General features: G+C 38.5%; 2 protein-coding genes across 5 annotated transcripts in view; both read left to right on the top strand.

Annotated features, from left to right (window-relative positions):
• The window catches only part of RNF128 (ring finger protein 128), a 92,187-nt gene extending 90,078 nt beyond the window's left edge, over positions 1-2,109 (top strand). For both annotated transcript variants that reach the window (XM_012451670.3, XM_012451669.2), the window contains exon 7: positions 694-2,109. In XM_012451670.3, coding sequence (XP_012307093.1) covers positions 694-827 — 134 coding nt within the window. In that variant the 3' untranslated portion in view covers positions 828-2,109. The remainder of the gene's footprint in view (positions 1-693) is intronic.
• A 6,229-nt stretch (positions 2,110-8,338) lies between these two features.
• Positions 8,339-19,595, top strand: part of TBC1D8B (TBC1 domain family member 8B) — a 64,287-nt gene continuing 53,030 nt past the window's right edge. For all 3 annotated transcript variants that reach the window (XM_064361975.1, XM_012451671.2, XM_064361967.1), the window contains exon 1: positions 8,339-8,595. In XM_064361975.1, the coding sequence (XP_064218045.1) occupies positions 8,466-8,595 (130 nt within the window). In that variant the 5' untranslated portion in view covers positions 8,339-8,465. The remainder of the gene's footprint in view (positions 8,596-19,595) is intronic.

Below are 19,595 nucleotides of genomic sequence, written 5' to 3'. Positions count from 1 at the left end.
ATCCACAGTGTATTTACTTATTTGTTCAATTATAGAATACACATAAAATAGTTTCAGCGTTGCTAACACATACCCCTGTGTAAAACAATTTAACTAACAAGTGTACAGTTTTTTCTGTTTTTAGCCTTATAGGTTACAGTCAAAATACTGTATTCCAAAGTTATTTAAGTTTAGTTGTTTTCTTCCCCATTCTCTTCATGGGCTTATGTATTTCATTTATAATACAATTAAGTTCATTTATTACTGTTTTTATTCAATTTTGGGCATCCCTCCAACTTCCTGGTTGATTTTTTAAAAATCTGTCTATATTTATGTTTATGAAGAAGCATTGGTAATTATTTTAAGTGTCCAGGTGATTGAAATGTATAGCCAGATTTAACATCTTGTTATATTTAAGGTAAGGAAGAAGTAGAAGACATAATTTTTGCTCTTAGGGAAGCTATAATCTAGGTAGAAATAAGCACACATATGTGAATCAAAGAAGGATCAATTATAAATCAATGTAATAATGCCGTATCTACTTTATGTAAGATTTAGCGTAAATTATATAATTATTAAAGGTACAGGGAATGAGTATGATAATCAGAGTATGATGAAATTAAATAAGGAAGACTTCTTGGAAATGAATGTTGAATTTTGTCTTAAAAGAAGAGAGGGATAAAATCATCCTAAAATTGCTATTTCTTTTTAAAGATGAAAATCTACAGCTGGTTAACCATGAAGCAAATTCTGTGGCAGTGGATGTTGTCCCTCATGTTGACAACCCAACCTTTGAAGAAGATGAAACTCCTGATCAAGAGACCGCTGTTCGAGAAATTAAATCTTAAAATCTGTGTCAATAGAAAACTTGAACCATTAGTAATAACAGAACTGCCAATCAGGGCCTAGTTTACTATTAATGAACTGGATAAATTTAATAAAATAAGAGTGATACTGAAAGTGCTCAGATGACTAATATTATGCTATAGTTAAATGGCTTAAAATATTTAACCTATTAACTTTTTTCCACAAACTCATTATAATGTTTTTCATAGGCAAGTTTCCTCTCAATAGTGATAGCAACATTTTTAGACATTCAAAACTGTCTTCAAGAAGTCACATTTTTCATTTATAACAATTTTCTTATAAAAATACTGCTTTTGAAATGTGGAGTAGCTGTGATCACTTTATTTTATGATAGTATCTTAATGAAAAATACTACTACTTTAGCTTGGGATTTATGTGTCAGGGTTTTTCTCCAGGTGCTTATATTGATCTGGAATTGTAATGTAAAAAAACAATGCAAACTTAGGCTAGTGCTTCATGAAATGCCTATTTAAGCTACTTTAAGTTAATAGAAGAAGTTTAAAGCAAAATGTTCATTTTAACTTTTTGTTGTTTTCAAAATTAGGCTAAATGTGCTTCATGTGAGTGTCAATCATAGCTTCTCAGAGATTATGGACTGAACTGATTGGTATATTAACGACACCAATTTGACACAAGATTAGACAAAAAGGTTCCTTACAAAAATACTGTGTAGCTATTTCTCAAACTTGTGGGATTTTTCAAAAGCACAGTATATGAATCATACTGTTTGACAATGGTAATGACAGAGTAAGTAACACTAATATTGGTCATTGACCTGTGTGCATGAATTAGTCCACAGAAAAATGTTCTGTAAAGTTAGTTGTTGAAAATGATTTCCAAGCAATGTTACTTTGAAAAATGAGTTTATGTTTGACCTAAATGGGCTAAAATTACATTAGATAAATTAAAATTCTGTCCATGTAGCTATAAATTTTGTGAATGCATTTTATTGGTGTTTGAAAAAGAAGGTGGGGGGGAGAATTCCAGGTGCCTTAATATAAAGTTTGAAGCTTCATCCACCAAAGTTAAATATAGCTATTTTAAAATGCACTTTATTTGTACTCTTTGTGGCTTATCTTTTGTTTTAGAGTTTTGTTCAAATTCTAGCAGAATTTAGGCAAAAATAAAACAGACATGTATTTTTGTTTGCTGAATGGATGAAACCATTGCATTCTTGTACACTGATTTGAAATGCTGTAAATATATCCCGATTTGTATTGATTCTCTTTCAATATAAAATGTAAATAAAATATTCCAATAAAAGCTTGTGTCTGGTGTTAGTTTAACTGTCTATATTAGGATATTTCTTGTGTCACTATAAAGGAATACCTGAGACTGGGTAATTTCTAAAGAAAACAGGATTAATTGGTTCATGGTTTTGTAGGCTGTATAGGAAACATGGGGCCAACACCTGTTCCACTTCTGGTAAGGGCCTCAGGAAATTTACAATCATGATGGAAGGCTAAGTGGAAGCAAACACATCATATGGCAAAAGCAGGAGGAAGAGAGAGAGAAGCAAGAGGTCCCAGACTCTTAAACAAGCATATCTTGTATGAACTGAGTGAGAACTCACTTATCACCAGCGGGATGATGCTAAATCATTCATGAGGGATCAATCTCCATTATCCGATCACCCCCACCTGGCCTTACCTCCAACATTAAGAATCACATTTCAACATGAGACTTGGAAGGGACAAATGCGCAAACCCTATCACTGTCATGTACTAACTTTTCACATATAATATGCTTGGATTTGGGAGGGAATAAAATGGTTGGATGTAAATGGTCATTTGTATATTTGATCAATAAATACTAAAACTTTAGTATGATATATTTACATATTACATAGAGAGGAATGGATGCCAGCATAGTATCATTCAACTTACCGTGAATTATTGTTAAATGTCAGCAAGGTCAACAAGAGGTTGACCAGTAATAATATAACATTAAAATAGACCTTAATGCCAGTCCATCTTCATGCTTTAAAGTTTTTCTTCAGCCTTCTCTTTGGTAGTATGATTGTTAGGATGCTATTAATGTATTAAGTGCATCTTTCTTTTGTCAAGCATGTTAAGGATACAAACATGCTTGGAACACCTCAGAACTAGGATTATCAAAACAGGTACATGTTTCTTATCTGATGACATGCCGGGGACGGGGGTGGATGTGTAATGCCTATATTCTTCTCCTATATTCTTAGAGAGTTATCCTCTTTTCAAGTTTTGTGGGACTTCTTTTGGGGCATTTTTTAATGTTTTTTTTAATTTTTAACAGCTGTACTGAAGTATAATTTACAGAATTTACCCACTTTAAATATATAATTGAAATATGTTTAGTAAATGTGTAAAGCTGTACAACTATTACCACAATCCAGTTTTAAAACATTCCATCACTCCAAAACATTCTCCCATGCCCGTTTGCAGTCAGTTTCCCCTCCCATTCCCAGCCTCACACCACCACCAATCTGCTTTGTGTCTCTATAGATTTGTCTATTTTGGATATTTCATATAAATGAAATCATACATCATGTGGCCTTTTGTGACTGGCTTCTTCCCCTTAGCATGTTTTCAAGCTTCCTCCATGTTGTAGCACATATCAATATTTCGTTCCTTTTCCTTGCTGAGCAATATTCTATTGTATGAGTGGCTATCCATTCAACAGTTAATGAATGCTTGGACTATTCTAACTTTTTGGCCATTATGGATAATGCTGCTATGCACATTCACGTGTAAGTCTTCATGTAGATATATGTTTTAGATTATCTTGGTTATAAACCAAGGAGAGAAATTCTGTACCATTGTGAATTTTCTTCCTGCTATTATCTTTTGACATTCTCTAGCTTGAGCATCAGACTTTATGCTACACTCTCACATAGTAGTAAAAATATAAGCTGTTGTTCTTTAACAGTGGCAGAAATGTTTGTATGTCTATGGAGTCTCCAACTTAAGAAGGGCTTTCACAGTTTATTTGTAAGTTTAATGGAACCTAGGTTGTGTCATCTTATAAATAAGAATATATATGGTTCCCAGGTCAATCAGTAAAAATATATTTAGAGATACAATTGGAATGCTAGGAAGATTCCTTCCCCCACCTACATCTAGTTTCTGTTCACTTATGAAATATTTTATTTAAGTTCGATAACGTCTGGAGAAATGTTATCACCTTAGGCTGTAACAAATTTTGAGTTATTTACCTTGTTCACTGCTTTTTGTTGAGAGTTAATTTTTTATATTTTTAAACATTGAACAATATAAAATTTAAACAAACATATTACACGAGACTTAAAATAAATTCATTATTATGATGGACACTTTGAACTCCTGAGATAAATGTTCATTATCCTCTACTATCAGAGCTAAGGTGAAATGTTTGAGAAACCTTATCCACTAGTTCTCAACTTTTTTCTACATAAACAGTCTCATGAATGTGGAACACTAATAGGCATACCTAGACTTTTATGGTTAAGAGAGTAGTACAAATAAATAGGATTTAGTATGGAAGGTTAGTGGCAATTTTCCCTTCTAGTTATAATCCCAACTGATAGCACACGTCTAAACCACTGCTTTAGAAAACTAAACAGTCATGTCCTGTTTAGTTTTTTTTGAGACAGGGTCTAGCTCTGTCACCCAGGCTGGAGTGCAGTGGCACAATCTCGGCTCACCGCAACCTCTGCCTCCAGGCTCAAGCAATCATCCTACCTCAGCCTAGCGAGTAGCTGGGACCACAAGCGCATACCACCACACCAGCCTAATTTTTGTACTTTTTTGTAGAGATAGGCATGTTCTCCAGACTGGTCTCAAACTCCTGAGCTCAAGCAATCTGCCCACTTTTCAGCCTCCCAAAATGCTGGGATTACAGGCATGAGCCACCGCAACCAGCCCCTGTTACAAACTTTTTAAAAAAGCAATTCAGTGATCTAAAATTCATTAACAGCCTGTTTTTTTTAGAAGATATCTATGTGGGTCTTAATAGAAACATGAGTATCCCCAATTCGTTGTAGAGTTTGATTTTCAAATATCTAATTTGCTTTAAATCAGTGCACCTAAAACTTTAATGCACCTACAAGTTACCTGGGGATCATGTTGAAATGCACATTCCAATTCAGCAGGTGTAGAAGGAAGTATGAGATTCTGAATTTCTAGCAAGTTCCAGGGTAATACAAACATTGCTGGTCTGGGGTTCACACTTTCAGTAGCAAAGCTTTAAATGGCTCTCATCTAGCAGTAGTCTGCCTGTTTTGAATCATACTGCTTCTAAACTAGCTGCAGACTGTAAAAAAGTATAAGCTAAGCTAGTGACATTCCTTTCAAAAAAGCCAGTAAAATCCTGAGTGACAGCCTCAGTCTTTCCACAGCACAGGTTTTGGAATTGCTATTTAGGGTTTCCAAATACCTTTTCTTATAGACGTTTGAGGCTCTTAGAAGGCCGAGTCAGCTGGAAGACTGGCCTTCAGAAAAATGAGGTATTATTTATCTCTTCATGGTATATTATTGGATCTGGTAATATGTGGCTTGGATAAATCAGAAAACAAGAATGGAAGTAGACAGATGAGTTGGGAAGCTATATTATCACTGCAAGGTTTGTCCTCACCGAGCTTAAAGAGAAGAAACTGAGGCCAGCACAAGAAGATCCAATGCGAAGGGATTTATTCAGGCTCCCAGACGAGGCTCTGCTGTCCGACAGGAGAGGTCGGAGAAGTCCTCTCAGACGTGGGGTTTTATAGGGAGTGGAGGCGTTTGATTGGTTGTGCCCAAGGTGAGTGGGGCCCAGATGGGACAAAATGGTGGGGAGTGGGGCCCGGATGGAACAAAATGGCAGGCGGGGAGTGGGGCCCGGATGGAACAAAATGGTAGGGAGTGGGGCCCAGATGGGACAAAATGGCAGGCAGGGAGTGGGGCCCGGATGAGACAAAATGGCAGGCTAGGAGTGGGGCCCGGATGGGACAAAATGGTATCGGGTAGGTCCTGCTGGGGCTTTTTTCCAGGCTCCTGGTGGGGGGGGGCGGTGTCTGAGCTCCTGGCGAGGGAAGGGGGGAGCGTCTGAGCTCCCTGCAAGGGAGGGGTGAGCGTCCGAGCTCCCCAGGAGTGGGGGGTGGGTGCGTCCATGCTCCCGTCAAGGCAACTGGCCTTACAATCACATGGGAGGAAAGTGTTGTGAGGCTGATCTAAAGCCATAATAGGAGGATGGAATGTACTTTTGAAAAAGAAGTAGAAGAGAGACAGAGAGACTGATCGACCAACCAAGTTCTTACCTTCAGTGTCTTGGTCAACAGAGGTGCTTTGAACTGAGAAATCTAGTAGGAGAAACATTAACCAGGGAGAATATTGGAAAAATAAGTTTGGCTTTGAACATGTTGTATTTGAGGTAATTATGGACCATATGCATAGGCAGTATCGTGTCATGGTTTGTAATTAGACAAATCTAGGTTCAGATTCCAGCTTTGGCATTTATTTAGCTATATGATCTTCAGCAAGTTATTTAACTTCTCTGAGCCTCCTTTCCTTCATCCATAAAGTAAGCATGTAAAAGTGTGCAAGCTTATTAATGAAAATTAAATGACATAACACATATACAGCACCAGTACAGCAGCAGCAATGCAGACAGTGTGCAATCCCAGTCCTCGTTCCCCAAGCAATTTATATTGACACAGAATAGAGTGACACACTCTGTTTTTTAAGGTGCTTCTAGGAAAATACTTTTATTTGCAAGGGTGTGAAATAAATTTTTTATGATCAAGCCAAAAAAATTAGATCACATAAGTAATTTAATTAGAAAAAAATATTTACATAGTCGGTGAAATGCTTATTTACTAAAGCAGGAGCTCTCTAAATGCTCTGCTGTAAGCCAGAAGTGGGCCTGATCCTTTAACAGGGAGCATATGGGTATACCTGCATGAAGTTGCAGAGTAAACAGGTAGAAAAGCCATCCAGTTCTGCTTCTCCTTTGCCGCAACTGTAACCTTTAAGAGTATTGGAAAAGAATGTGGTTTGATGGGGAAGGAATTAAAAGGGGGAAGGAAAGGTAAAAAGAAAGGAAGACATCTCTCAACATTTGCTACATTTACTGATCTTTCTCCAGGAAGAGAAGAAAAAATTATCTCCCTTAGTACACATTCAAATTGTGATGGGTTTTCCCAAAGACACATTGCAGTCTGGACTCTAAAAGGATTGTCTCTTTCCAAACTGTCCAGATAGCTGCCTTGGGACTACTTACTGCCATTTAGTAGAAGAGAATCCCAGATTGTTCCTTTTCTCATTCACAAGAAAAATCCCTGCTTGGAGCACGCGCCTGCCTCACTCGAGATGGCTCACATCTTGGAAGGTTATCCCAGAGACGCTCCTCCAGGGCAGATTTCCTTGGCTTGGCATCTGCACGTGACCCATCACATTTTTTTTAATCCACATGGCTTTGAGGCTTTATTATCAAAACAGGTCACCAAGAGCCCCTTGCTTATACATTGCCTCCCAACTCCTGCTTCCCTCTAAACTTGTTTTCATTCTTGGTGCACTCTTTAATTCCGGTGAACTTAGTTATTGCAATACATAAAAAACATCGCTCAAATATTATTTCCTCACAGGGATATCACGCAAATTACTGACCTCATTCACCTTAGTGTTCAAACCGCTGGGCATCATTGCCAAGATACAAAGAGGTAAAGGTGGTTCTCAAAGGGATTGTTTTTTCTTAAGAGTTTGAGAAAGAAAAAAAAAATGCTCCTACATTGTTTAGATTCCAAAATGGAAAGTTGGACAAGAGATTTTCTGTAGTTCATTACAGTAGTTTAATAAACAGATAGGGGCCACAGTGAAGGAAGGGAGGGGTGCACGGAGTGAAGAAAATGCGGGGCTTCTGGAGATTTTATATTCTTCCTATACAACCAAAAAGAGCTTAATCTAGACATGAATTTTAGATTTGGAGAAGGAATCGATCACTGACTGTGTGACCTTGGATAAGTCACTTCCCCCGTCAGCGCTTTCCTTTATTAACGTGCAAAGCGAGACTAATATCTACGTCGCAGTACTGCTGTGAGGATTACATGAGATCACCTGAGTTTATTCTGAGAGCTCATTAAATGTTAGTTGTTGCTACTGCTGCTTCCTGGAGTAAGCCGATATTTCAAAATTCCAGAAACTTTGTTTTCTACAGTTTAATGCCTTCAGCTGTAAAACGATAAAGAGAAGCAACACCTTTACACCTGGAACTCACTTATTTGAACCAAAAAACGCTTTAAACTTCAGATAGGCAAAACACACTTATCTGTTGGCGGGGACCCGCTTTGAAAGCGTCCCCACCCATTCTCACCCCAGTGTATTGTGGGAAGCGTAGTCCCATGTTCCAGTCGCGTGAGCACAGAAAAGCGTGTAGGAAACTACAACTCCCAAGAGCTAAAGAAGCGGGACTATTTCCCAGTCTGGCGGTAGCGCTGTGGGAGGGAATTGGCAATCTCTCTGCCTACGTGGGAGAGAAGGGAGGGTTGGGGGAAGTGTGGAAAACCTGAACCTGAGCTGCTGTCGCCTGAGGAAGATTTGGTGGGAGGAGAAGTAGAGGGGAAGAGACGGGTAGAGGGTGAGGTGAGGAGGCCATCTAGGTCGCACCTCCTGGGGGGCACAAAGTTCGCGATGTGGCTGAAGCCTGAGGAAGTGCTTCTGAAAAATGCGCTGAAGCTGTGGCTGATGGAAAGGTCCAACGACTACTTCGTGCTGCAGCGGCGTCGGGGCTACGGGGAGGAAGGCGGAGGGGGGCTCACAGGTAAGCTGTGGCCACCCCTACCTGCCTCTGGGCTGCGTTCGCTGTTACTTAAAAGGTGGTGAGAACAGTTACTCGTCGCTACCCGTTTCCCGATCCTAAACCGTGGGCGGAGGGACTGGGTTTCTTCTCTCGACACCACTTTTCCGCCACCACCTCCAAGTCCTGAGAATGTCTCACTGGACAACGAGTTGCTCTTTAGCTGGGACAAGGGGAATGGAGGAGTGCTGTTCTCTCTGAGGCCAGGGAAGAAACGGGTACCTGCCTTGTCGCTTCCCATGGGGGGATGGGGAGTGATGACGAGTGTTAGACCTAGACAGGTCGCATTTAGGCTGGTGATGGGCCAGTTCGAAGTTGTGAACTTAACTTTTTTCACAAAACTCATACGGATCATCAGCACCCTGGGGAGTTTAAGTGTGTGGGGGATGGGGTGGAGTGGGGATGAGGGGATGGTGAGGAGAAAGGGAGGACGCCCCAATCACATCCTGAGAAATAGACTTCAAAAGAGAGATTAGGGAAGAGGGTGAACTGGAGTCAGGGGAGGTGGAGAGGTAGGCTCAGAATTGCTGATCTCTCCCAGTTTAGCATCTTTGACTTTGTCTCCAAGTTTGCAATCTTTGGGCTCTCCTCTCAAAGGCTGTTAACAACGTCGTCGTAATAAATTAATCTCTTGAGTGGTGCTGCCCCTTCATTCAAAGCTGTGATTGTAAGCCAGATGGTAAGAGTTTAACTCTTCCTGTCTAACCCACCCTGTCCCCAATTCTTAAAAACTGGTTTTTGGCCAAGTGTTTAAAAGTTCCAAAGAACGTTATTTTGAGACCACTCATCTTGGGTAGGGACATTTAAAGTGTTGGACGTTGGGAAAACAAGAGCTCTTTTTCTAATCAATTTCTAATTTGGTATTGTAACCTTGAAATGGTGTACCAGACAGCGTGATGTAATGGAAAGAGGGAAGACTCCGGAAAACCAGCATTTTAGCCCCATCCTACTCTCTTACTTGTTGGATGACATTCCTCAAATTCTTTCATTTACTCAACCTTAAGCACCTACTTTGTGCCGCAAGGTTCACAAGATTCAGTTCCTTGGCTTTGCAATGCTTATAATCTGGAAAAGAAGGGTGGGATGGGCTAAGGGGAAAAGTAGACCAACTAGTAAACCAGTGAAGTTATAATTCATGGAGGAGATGCCCTTGCTTTTTCTCTCTTGGAAAATGGTGCCTACCTCACAGAGTTCAGAGGATAAAACGAAAGATAATAGTGCCAAATCAATGTATGTCATTAAGATGGTGATAAATGCATGCTGTTATTTCATTTCCAAGATACTCCCAGGGTGCAGAGAATTCTGAGGTTCTACAGGACATTTTTGAAATTTTTGCTAGACCTGTTAATCTTATCCAGTTTCTAAAAAGGCCCTTTTGAAAATATGGCAACAAAAATTGTCCTGTTAAATTTGACATTTTATCATTTTCTAATTTTTAAAAATTACAAATGCTATTTTGCAGAAGAGTCTTTCCATTTAATAGATGCAGATATTTTCTAGATCAAAATTTTAGAATCAATGTTCATAATTAACCAGTGACATAAATTTTCCACTTGAGTCCATTCAGAATAGGTCAGGATATATTTAAAATAGATTTCAGGCCAGGCACGGTGGTTTAGGCCTGTAATTCCAGCACTTTGGTAGGCTGAGACAGGTGGATCGCTTGAGGCCAGGAGTTCAAGACCAGCCTGTACAACATGGTGAAACCCTATCTCTACAAAAAATACAAAAATTAGTCAGCCATGTGGCCCCAGCTACTCAAGAGACTGAAGTGGGAGGATGGCTTGAGCCTGGGAGGTCAAGCCTACAGTAAGCCATAACAGGGCCACTGCACTCCAGCCTGGGAAACAGAGGGAGACTCTGTCTCAAAAAATAAAATAAAATAGATTTTATAGTCCTGTGTTACAGCTTCAGGGATAGTCTTATAATTTATTTTGGTTCCTCGTAATAAAACTGTGTTCCTTTAAAATAAGTAGGTAAATCAAATTCTTGAAAATCAAATTACTGTAATGTAGTATTACATGGTTCTTAACTTGTTGCAAGTTTCCTTTAAACAATCACTCCTTGTTTTCTATGTTTAATTTTTCATTTGACATCCTTTTTTTCTTCTTTCTTTCTTTCTCTTTTTTGTTTTTTTGAGACAGAGTCTCATTCTGTCGTCAGGTGCCAGGCTGGAGTGCAGTGGCGCGATCTCAGCTCACTGCAACCTCTGCCTCCCGGGTTCAAGCAATTCTCCTGCCTCAGCCTCCCAGGTAGCTGGGATTATAGGCACACGCCACCACACTCAGCTAATTGTTTTTGTATTTTTAGTAGAGATTGGGTTTCACCATGTTGGCCAGGATGGTCTCGATCTCTTGACCTCGTGTTCCGCCCGCCTTGGCCTCCCAAAGTGCTGGGATTACAGGCTTGAGTCACTGCTGCCCCCGGCCTTTTTTCTTTTTTTTTTGGAGACAGGGTCTCTCACTCTGTTGCCCAGGCTGGAGGGCAGCAATAGTGATGTGATTATAGCTCACAGTAGCCTGGAACTCCTGGGCTCAAGTGATCTTCCCACCTCAGCCTCCAGAGTAGCTAGGACTTCAGGTACAAGCCACTAAGCCTGGCTAATTTATTTATTTTTATTTATTTTTTTTTTTTGAGATACAGGCTGTGTTGCCCAGGCATGGTCTTGAACTCCTGGCCTTAAGATCCTCCCACTTTGGTCTCCGAAAGGACTGGGATTGGAATTACAGGCATGAGCCACCTTATCCAGTCTGACATGCTTTCTTGTTAAAGCATGGACAAACTGCACTAGTTTACCTCTATCCTACCCACTCGACTTCTAGTCCCCATATCTCTAGAATAAGAGCAATTTGTCTGAAAAAATAAACTAAGATTTCTACCACACATACATGTTGTGACTGGTGATATCCCAATTCATTTAGTGGTCAGTTTATATCATTCCATGATTATTTTACCTGTGGTATTGACAAAATGCTTGAAATTACCGCTTGAGAGCTACCACTGTAATTCCATGTAAATTAAAACAAAATGAATCAGAAAGGAACAAAGAGGTATGTTTAGAGTTTGCTTGATTCTTTTTGGTCCAGAGCGAAAGTGTGTGCTGATTGTCCTAGCTGTTCAATTACCGTATTCTTACTTAAAATCATAAAGCCAAAAGCTTTGCTGTGCTTTACCACAAATCCACATTTGGATTAGCTCTCAGAAGAGCTTGACTGTATGCCAGCATAAGCTTGCCTTTGTCCATTTTATTTGCTAAAATCCAGTGTTATGTGCTATCCCTTTAAAAGATTAGTTTATGCATTTTGTTTAATGAAGAAATGATAATGATCATCTAGAAATGTTAATGGTTATACTTTAAGATTTCATTTCTTTGCCATGTGATAATTGGTGGTAATCACCAGCAATGTAATGACTTTAAGTGTGGACTTGATAAAGTTAATTAACTCCATTTTTTTCTAATAATGGAATAGCAGCCACAGAGAACCCTAGGATTATTAAAACAAGAGATGAGTTTGGAAGTTAGAATTCTGAGGTACCCCTTCTAAATTTTTGAAACACTTCTAGTGGATACCTGATAAATTACTGACCATTTGCCAAACTTTATCTTACTTAATTCTTCTGGCTTACAGCAGAATGGACTATCTTGTGGAAATTTTTGTTATACAGAGGCTGTTTTATAGGTAAAGTGATTTTCCTTCATTTAGAGAATAATTCACCCTTCTGGATTTTATGGTCCCCCTTGTGTTATCCCTTGCTTCTCCTAGCTAATAATGACTTTTCTATGGCACCTACATTTAGCACCTGGTTTTATAGAGATAAAACTAATTTATGCATATTTGTCTTGTTAAGCACAAATCAATTTGCTTTGCTTAGCAGATGGGAACTATTACATGAGTGGAGCTATGGGGCTACATTCTACTTAGTACTCTAGAATATGGGATTTAGGAAGATCTGCCAATCAGGAAGCCTTCATTTATGTAGTTTTTAGAGTATTTTACTTTTGAATTTTTCATATCTGAATAGTGTAAGCAGGTTCTTGGGTGTTAGATTGATATGCTCCCTCAGTAGATCTTTTTTGTGTGGTATAGAACAAAGCTAGGAAATAAAACTTATTAAAATGGAGGATTTTTGGACATTCTGTTTCTTATTTCCTTTTTCATCTTGGTACCATTACTTTGAAATTAAATCATCTGTAAAAACTAGAATATGATAATGTTTGAAATAAGCTTTTTATTTTATAATATTTATTTGGACTCTGCAAATCACTGTGTTAAACAATTTGTCATAAACACATACATAATAAACAATAAGGTAGCCTTTAAAAACCTCTTAATGACCATCCCTTGAAAATATAAAGCTTCTCTCTCCTATTTCCCCACCCCAGACTCAAGGAGTCCAACTCTGAAAATGTTCACATTAGATATTTATTAGAAAAATATCCGTGCATTTCATGCTTACAAAGGAGGCATCTGATAAAAAATTTTGGCATTCTAAGTAACTCTCTACTGAGATGAGGGTGCCCAAACGGTAAGCATGGCATTTCATTTTAGGTAAGGAAAGATTTACCCCCCCTCCCGCCACACACACACACACAGAATTAATAAGTTAACGTTTTGGCTTATTAAAAAGAAAATCCCATAGGGCAACCCCTGGAGAGGGCAGATCACACTATGTGCTCCCTTCCCTCTCTGGAACATCTTGGTACCTGTGAAATCAAGTTAAAAATTACTTTTAAAGATCTCTGAATGAGAAAGAACATTGTAGGAGGTTTTGTGTAATGAAGGATGGTCAGTGTTACCCCCCCATCTTTTTTTTTTTTAGTGGTGGAAAGATTATTGACTCTATACCTAAGTGGAAAACTAATATTTGCTATCAAGTAGATTTCATTCTAATGAAAAAAAAGGACTGAAAAGGCATGACATTGACCATCCTTTATTTCTCAAAATCTCCTACAAGGTTGCCCTTTCTTATTCAAAGAGATCTTTAAAGGTAATTTTTTTTACTTTATTTCAGAGAACAAAATGTTCCAGGGAGGAAAAAGAATACAGTGTGACTGAGAAGAGGAATACAGTGTGATTTGTCCTCCCTAGGTATTGCCCTATGGGATAAATAAATAAACAAACAAACAAACAAACAAACCAGGCTGATCACAGTGGTTCACACCTGTAATCCCAGCACTTTGGGAGGCCGAGGTGGGCAGATCACTTGAGGTCAGGAGTTTGAGACCAGCCTGGCCAACATGTTGAAACCCCATCTCTACTAAAAATACAAAAATTAGCCCAGCATGGTGGTGGGTGCCTGTAGTCTCAGGTACTGGTAAGGCTGAGGCAGGAGAATCACTTGAAGCCAAGAGGTGGAGGCTGCACTGAGTCGAGATCACGCCGCTTCACTCCAGCCTGGATAACGCAGGGAGATTCCATCTCAAATAATAATAATAATCAATAAATAAACCAACAACAAGCCAACATTCACAAATATATGAATTTACCACCAAGTTCAGTGATTCCACTTGCCCATTAACCCTGCTTCTTTTATCTTCCTTGATTTTTTGATAGTTTTATGTCTCTATTCAGCTATAATTATTTTATAAAGGCTTAGTTTCCTCATCCATAAAATGGGGATAAAGCTTGTCTTCTCTACCTCACAGCATTTTTATGTAGGTCAAATGAGTTTTGAAACTTGTGGGCAACTATACAAATACTTGACATTTATCTATTAATGAAGGAGAAAGACATTAAAATGCCATTTTCTGGGCCTGAAGACCAAAGGGGGCTATATATTTATGCCATTTTCCCTAGTAATTACTTTCCCTATGTCATATATAGAAATTGATTTGGAGTGCTAACATAGATTATATCTGATATGCAATGATATCACTACAAAAGCAAAACACTGATAGTTAATAATTGAAGAATTTGAATATGATAGTGATTATGCATTTATGGTTTATAATCAGAGTAATGCACAAGAATTAGAATAACTTATCATGACATCATTTCCTTTTGATCTGTCATCACCCAAAACCTAGAAGTGTTCGAACAGTATTTCCACAGATATCAGCATCACTTGTCTTACTGAGTGGTGATAAAGAGTATATATAACTTTGGTTACCTTAGTAGTATTTTTCAAAACAATACTTGAAAAGAAATAATTATTCAAATGATGAAAACTCGTGCTGTTTGTGAACAATTGTGGAAGGCTTATGGCTATAAGGTAAGCTAAAAATAAAAATAAAAAGCAGCCAGGTACGGTGGTGCACACCTGTAGTTCCAGCTACTTAGGAAGCTGGGGTGGGAGGATCGCTTGAGCCCAGGAGTTCGAGGCCAGCCTGGCCAACACAGTGAGATTTAAAAATATTTTAAAAAATAAAAGGCCTAATATTTGCCACATTGCTGTAGAACTATGACAGATTTTATATTGCTTTATGTTAGAATGTTTGCCCAGTTTTCCACCTTTTGCTACCGCTATCTGAACACAAAAGTTAAGAGTAAATCCTAAATGTAATGGTATGCAATACTTTCATTCAACAGACATTTACTGAGTACCTTTTAAAAACCATGCACTGTTTTAAATGCTGGAGATAAAGCAATGAGAAAAACAAAGTTCCTACTCTCATGGGGCTAATACTCCACTTGGGGGAGGCAAATAAACAAATAATGTATGATATGACTGGTGGTGATAAGCAATATGAAGAAAAATAAAGTAAGGTATCATGATAGAGAGGGGAGGGAGTTGGTATGTTAGAGAAATCAATCTGGGAAGGCCTTTTAGGGTGAACTATGATCAGAGACTTGTAGTATTAGAGTATATGAACCAAACAGATACTTGGGAACAGAGTGAATACATACAATTTTTTCTAGGAGTTTTTCTGTGAAGGGAAGCAGAGAAATAGGGTGGTAGCTGACCCTTGTCCTGTGTGTTGAGTATACAGTGGTGAATAAGACAGGAATAGTTCCAGCCAGGTGTGGTGGCTCACGTCTGTAATCCCAGCACTTTGGGAGGCCGAGGCGGGCAGATCACCTGAGGTCAGGGGTTTGAGACCAGCTTGGCCAACATGGTGAAACCCCATCTTTACTAAAAATACAAAACTTGGCTGGGTGTCTTGGCATGCACCTGTAATCCCAGCTACTCAGGAGGCTGAGGCAGGAGAATTGCTTGAACCCATGAGGTGGTGGTTGTAGTGAGCCGACGTTACACCACTGCACTGCAGCCTGGGTGACAAGAGTGAGACTTATCTCAAAAAAAAACAAAAAAAGACAGGAATAGTTCCAACCTTTACAGAGTTTATAATGTGATGGGTCAGACAGTTGATAAGTAAGCAAACAAATACAATTGCTAGTATAGTCAATAATAATAGCAGCCTTGTTCTGTTGGCTTGTAAATCTCCATAATGCAGGGAAACCCCCAAAGCAGTTTTCCAGGCCAGCTGCCTTGTAAAGTATGCTTATCCAAAATCCTGTTAAAGACACAAAGATTTCCTAAAAGCAGTGATTAATAATAGGTGGTGTACTGGTGGCAAAGTTCCAGCATGTCATCTGTGAAGTATCTTGCCAAAAACCAGTTTGGGTTGTTTTGAATTAAATCATCCATCTATGAGCACTAACAATATCTGGGAAGTGGTTTGGTAGAAGTGGCGGCAGGTTGGGGGGCGGCATTCTAAGTGGGAGGAATAATGTGATAGTGCAAAAGCAAAAAATAACAGTTGTTGGGAACACAGTAAATATTCTAGATTCATTTACGTGGAGTTGAAAATATGAGACTCAATATATGATGCACTTAGCGACTAGGAAAAGCAATGTCTTAATCTATACCAGAGGAAAACCAGAGATAGAGAATTAAAGGGACATAAGAATTAAACCTTTGTTTTTTGTGTCCACTGCTCTTTCAGTGGACATAAAACAGCCTATGTATAACAAAAATTCCACAAGATATTCCATCCTGCTGTGAGCCAGAACAATTAAGTATGATAAAATTAGGCAAATTGTCAGTAATCTATCAGATATCCACTAGAAGTGTTTCAAATTATAAGCCAAATAAATGAACATTTTGGCGTATTGAAAAGAAAATCACATAGGGCAACCCCTAGAGAGGGCAGATCACATTGTGTGCTCCCCTCCCTCCCTGGAACATCTAGGTCCCTGTGAAATCAAGTAACAAATTACCTTTAAAGATCTCTGAATAAGAAAGGGCAACATTGTAGGAGATTTTGAAAATGAAGGATGATTAGTGTTACCTCCCCTTTTTTTTTTTCGTAGCAGTGGAAAGATTATTGACTGCATACCTAAGCAAAAAACTAATATTTGCTATTAAGTAGATTTCATTCTAATGAAAAAAAAAAAAAAAAAGACTGAAAAGTGATAACATTGGCCGTGTTTTATTTCTCAAAATCTCCAAGGCTGCCCTTTCTTATGCAAAGAGATCTTTAAAAGTAATTTTTTACTTGATTTCAGAGAAGAAAATGTTCCAGGGAGAGAGAGGAATACACAGTGTGATTTGCCCCTTTTCCCCTCCCTTACTACACTATAAAGAAGCGAAGTTTGAAAACAAGGTATAGGGCCGGGCACAGTGACCCATGCCTGTAATCTCAGCACTTTAGGAAGCCAAGGCAGGGGAATTGCTTGAGCCCAGGAGTTGGAAACCAGGCTTGACCACATAGTAAGACGTTGTGTCTACAAAAAAATAAACAAAATTAGCCGGATGTGGTGGTGTGGGTCTGTAGTCTCAGCTACACGGAAGGCTGGGGTGGGTAGGAGATTGTTTGAGCCAGGGATGTGCAAACTGCAGTGAGCTGAGATTGCGCCACTACACTTCAGGCAGGGCAACAGAGTGAGACCTTGGCTCTAAATAAATAAGTAAATAAATAAAACAAGGTGTAAACACATTTTCTGATTATTATTATTATAGTAGTTGCCCTCTTGTTTTAAACTAACCAAAATGATGGGTCTGGTTTAGTTCTTCTAAATAATGTTTAAAAGTACTACACTGTATGCGAGTTTATTCATTTGCTGTCATACTTGCTTACTGTTTTGTACTTAGAAATTCAGATGTTGCAATTTCTTTGCTTTTCTGAGGGTTACTCTTTTTGTCCATTGGTGCGTAAGTCTTGAAGAGTAAGAAGTGGCTGTAAATAAAGTACCAATTCTCATATTTTCCTATGTTTCAATATTTAGAAATATAGCTGGGTTTGATTAATAATTAATCTATTCTTTTTTTTTCCCCACAAGACATTGTAATCTGTTGTTTGTGATATCCCTAAAAAATTCTAAATCCTTTAATGGAAAAATGATTTAAGTTAGGGAAGGAAATGCGTGCTTATATATATCCAGTTTTCAAGTAAGTGTCTTTAAAAGAATACAGGGAGAGGGAAAACAATACAAAAGAAGAATTATTTTTATTAACTGTTTTCCAAAGCTCTTAGTATAAAGTTGGCAGCTTTCAAAATGCCAGCTGTGGCTATTGATTTATTCCAAAATAAGCATTCTTAGTCTCATTTTAAGGACTTAGATCTGGTAGCAAACTAATAGAATCTGGAAAATCCACAGCCTTTATTGAGCACACTACTTTCTCTTATTTGAATGTATTTCCTGGTAAGTGTATTGGCAGTTTACTAATTAGTTTGTTTATTTACATTTAATGAAACTGAGATTATAAAAAGTTCAGTAAAGGTGTACTTATTTGACTTTGTACGCATGACAACTCATGACAAGATACAGAATCTGCTGGAAGGTTCCAGTAATCATTGCCATGGACAAAATTTACAATTGAACATTTTACTTAGAATGGAAATAAATCTTGTTTGTAATTATACTTAGAATGGAAATAAATCTGGTCTGGAAGTTCATTACATGACTCTTCCGCAGTTAGAGCAGTGTGCCCTTACACAGTGCCCTCAATCCAGTTTACAAACAGAGCCATTTGTCAAACTAAAGGACACTTTAGTTTGTGTACTAAACTAGCACATTGATAATGAGTACCATTTTCAAGCTGTGGCTGTTTTAATGGTCTTTCCTCTAGCACTCAGCCCATTGCCCTCCCTATTTATCTTTACCATTGACCTAATACAAAAAAGAAATGTTTATCAAATTTGCAGCTGTCTAAAAATTGAAAGGGACAATTAATACCATAGATCAGTGTTCTCAATACTGGCTGCATGTTAGATTCAACTGAAGACATTTTATTTCTATTTTTATCTTTATTTTGTTTTTGAGACGGAGTCTCGCTCTCTTGCCCAGGCAGGAGTGCAGTGGCATGATCTCAGCTCACTGCAACCTCTGCCTCCCAGTTCAAGCCTACTTTAGCCTCCTGAGTAGCCAGGATTACAGGGACCTAATCCTGTATGCCACCACGCCTGGCTAATTTTTGTAGTTTTAGTAGAGACAGGGCTTCACCATATTGGTCAGGCTGGTCTTGAACTCCTGGCCTCAGGTGATCCACCCACCTTGGCCTCCCAAAGTTCTGGGATTACAAGGCATGAGCCACCAAACCCGGCCTCTGAGGACCTTTTAAAATAAACTAAAAGATACTGGATTATTTATGGATGAAATGACACAATGTCTAGAATTTACTTTAAAATACTCCAGGAGGGAGTATTTAGAACCCAAAAATTGGTACATATTAATTTCTGAATGACTTGCAGGGACTTGATGATGATTACAGCTTAATGAGCTGGAAGAGTTCCCCAAGTGACTACAAATGTAGTTTACCACTAGCTTCCATATTATTTGGTGCATAGCTTTATACTAATTGCCTGATTTCACACTTACAAAAACTTAGCAATTTCCTTTCTACATAATGCAAGGCACTTATAATCTTGTGAACATTTCTGCTGCCAAAAAGTGACCTTTCTTGTCAGTGATTTTGACTACTCCTCTCACATCCACATAGCCACTGTTAATCTTTAAACAATCTCTTCAAAAAGATAGTTATCTTTTATCTTTATCTATTGCCTGCTAAAGCTGTCCTGT

Source organism: Aotus nancymaae, unplaced genomic scaffold, assembly GCF_030222135.1.
Source record: "Aotus nancymaae isolate 86718 unplaced genomic scaffold, 86718_ANA_hifiasm-v0.15.2.pri h1tg000004l, whole genome shotgun sequence".
Lineage (NCBI taxonomy): Eukaryota > Metazoa > Chordata > Mammalia > Primates > Aotidae > Aotus > Aotus nancymaae.
This window is presented reverse-complemented; position numbering and strand designations above follow the sequence as displayed.